Source organism: Anopheles cruzii, unplaced genomic scaffold (genome assembly GCF_943734635.1).
Source record: "Anopheles cruzii unplaced genomic scaffold, idAnoCruzAS_RS32_06 scaffold04040_ctg1, whole genome shotgun sequence".
Lineage (NCBI taxonomy): Eukaryota > Metazoa > Arthropoda > Insecta > Diptera > Culicidae > Anopheles > Anopheles cruzii.
The window spans coordinates 1-1,636 of record NW_026457625.1 but is presented as its reverse complement, the minus strand read 5'-3'; the positions used below and the strand labels follow the sequence as shown (position 1 = coordinate 1,636).

General features: G+C 54.3%; 1 protein-coding gene across 1 annotated transcript; it reads right to left on the bottom strand.

Annotated features, from left to right (window-relative positions):
- Positions 1-18: 18 nt before the first annotated feature.
- On the bottom strand, positions 19-1,078 carry LOC128277120 (uncharacterized; the record flags this gene model as incomplete). The annotated part of the gene is made up of 3 exons (XM_053015569.1): positions 19-204; positions 283-495; positions 591-1,078. Coding segments are annotated over 3 exons (887 nt in total), but the record flags the coding sequence as incomplete, so codon positions are not given.
- Positions 1,079-1,636: the final 558 nt, after the last annotated feature.

The window sequence follows — 1,636 nt, the reverse complement described above, 5'->3', positions numbered from 1 at the left end:
CCATTAGTACAGCAGTACGGAGGGACTCCTCCACCGGGACAACTTGGTGGCGGTGGTGGTGGCGGTGGCCGTGTAGGAGGTGGCGGAACGTAACAGTTAGGCCCGGATCCTCCATTGGTACAACAGTACGGAGGGACTCCTCCTGCGGGGCAGGACGGTGGCCGAGTTGGCGGTGGTGGCGGCGGCCGAGTAGGGGGAGGCGTCGGAGGTGGCGGAACGTAACAGTTAGGACCAGATCCTCCATTGGTACAGCAGTACGGAGGGACTCCTCCAGCGGGACAACTTGGTGGCGGTGGTGGTGGCGGTGGCCGTGTAGGAGGTGGCGGAACGTAACAGTTAGGCCCAGATCCTCCATTGGTACAGCAGTACGGTGGAACTCCACCGGCTGGACAACCGGGTGGGCGAGTTGGTGGAGGTAGGTAGCAGTTTGGACTGGATCCACCGTTGGTGCAGCAGTTTGGTGGAACTCCTCCATTGGGACATCCAAACGGAGGTCTTAAATGTACATTACAGAGAAGACCATTAAAATCCATCAAAAGGCTATCGTCAAAGGAGGATCGGAGGATACGAATAAAACATTTGCTACGGACCTGGTTGGAGCTGGAGTCACTGGTGGCCTCGTTGCAACAACGCAGTTCGGTCCCGATCCACCGTTGGTGCAGCAGTACGGAGGAACTCCACCTGCTGGACAGCTTGGGGGACGCGTTGGTGGTGGCGGCGGTGGTCTTGTTGGAGGCGGAGTTGGTGGAGGAGGTAGGTAACAAGTCGGTCCCGATCCACCGTTGGTGCAGCAGTACGGAGGAACTCCTCCTGCTGGACAGCTTGGGGGACGCGTTGGTGGCGGCGGCGGTGGTCTCGTTGGTGGCGGAGTTGGGGGGGGAGGAAGGTAACAAGACGGTCCTGATCCACCGTTCGTGCAGCAATGTGGAGGAACACCTCCTCCCGGGCAGCTAGGTGGTGGAGGTGGGAACGGTACTTTCGGTGGCGTGTAGTCGTAGCCATTTGGTCCGAGGACCGTTGTGATTTCGGCTTTGCTGCTACATCCCACTAGGATGAAGGCAATAGCCACCAGCAATTTCTAGAAGAATGACGGTAAGATGCGGTACATGAGATGGTAATGTGGCATCAGGCGCGCATGCGAAGGACTTGGCGAGCACAACATTGTAGCAATGATGGTCAGCCGTCGTCCGACCTACGTATTCTCTAATATATCCAATTTATAAACGCCCCGGCGATCATCGCTACAAAGTGTGGTTGCTAAGGCGAATTCCCAGAGATGTCGATAATGGCGAACGATGTTGATGATGAATTTATTGGCAATGCAGAACAATATGCGAGATGTGCGAGATTATTAAGCAAACCACGACGGCATTGCGAAAGGTCGACGCGGAGTGGAATTCTACTGATCTTCTTGAATTGAGTATGGTGATGATCGTAAGTCCATATTAGAAAAAGGTGAGGTGATACTCATCTGGATGATTATTTTTAGTACAACAATAAAATAAAATATTGCTAAGGTTTGAGGGGCATCGACACATCTAACCAGCCACATCAATTCAGCCTTGAAGCTAATGAATCCCAGTAGGCGTGGATGTGCACCTCATCGATCGCCCTAGGCAACGCATACCACGGCACC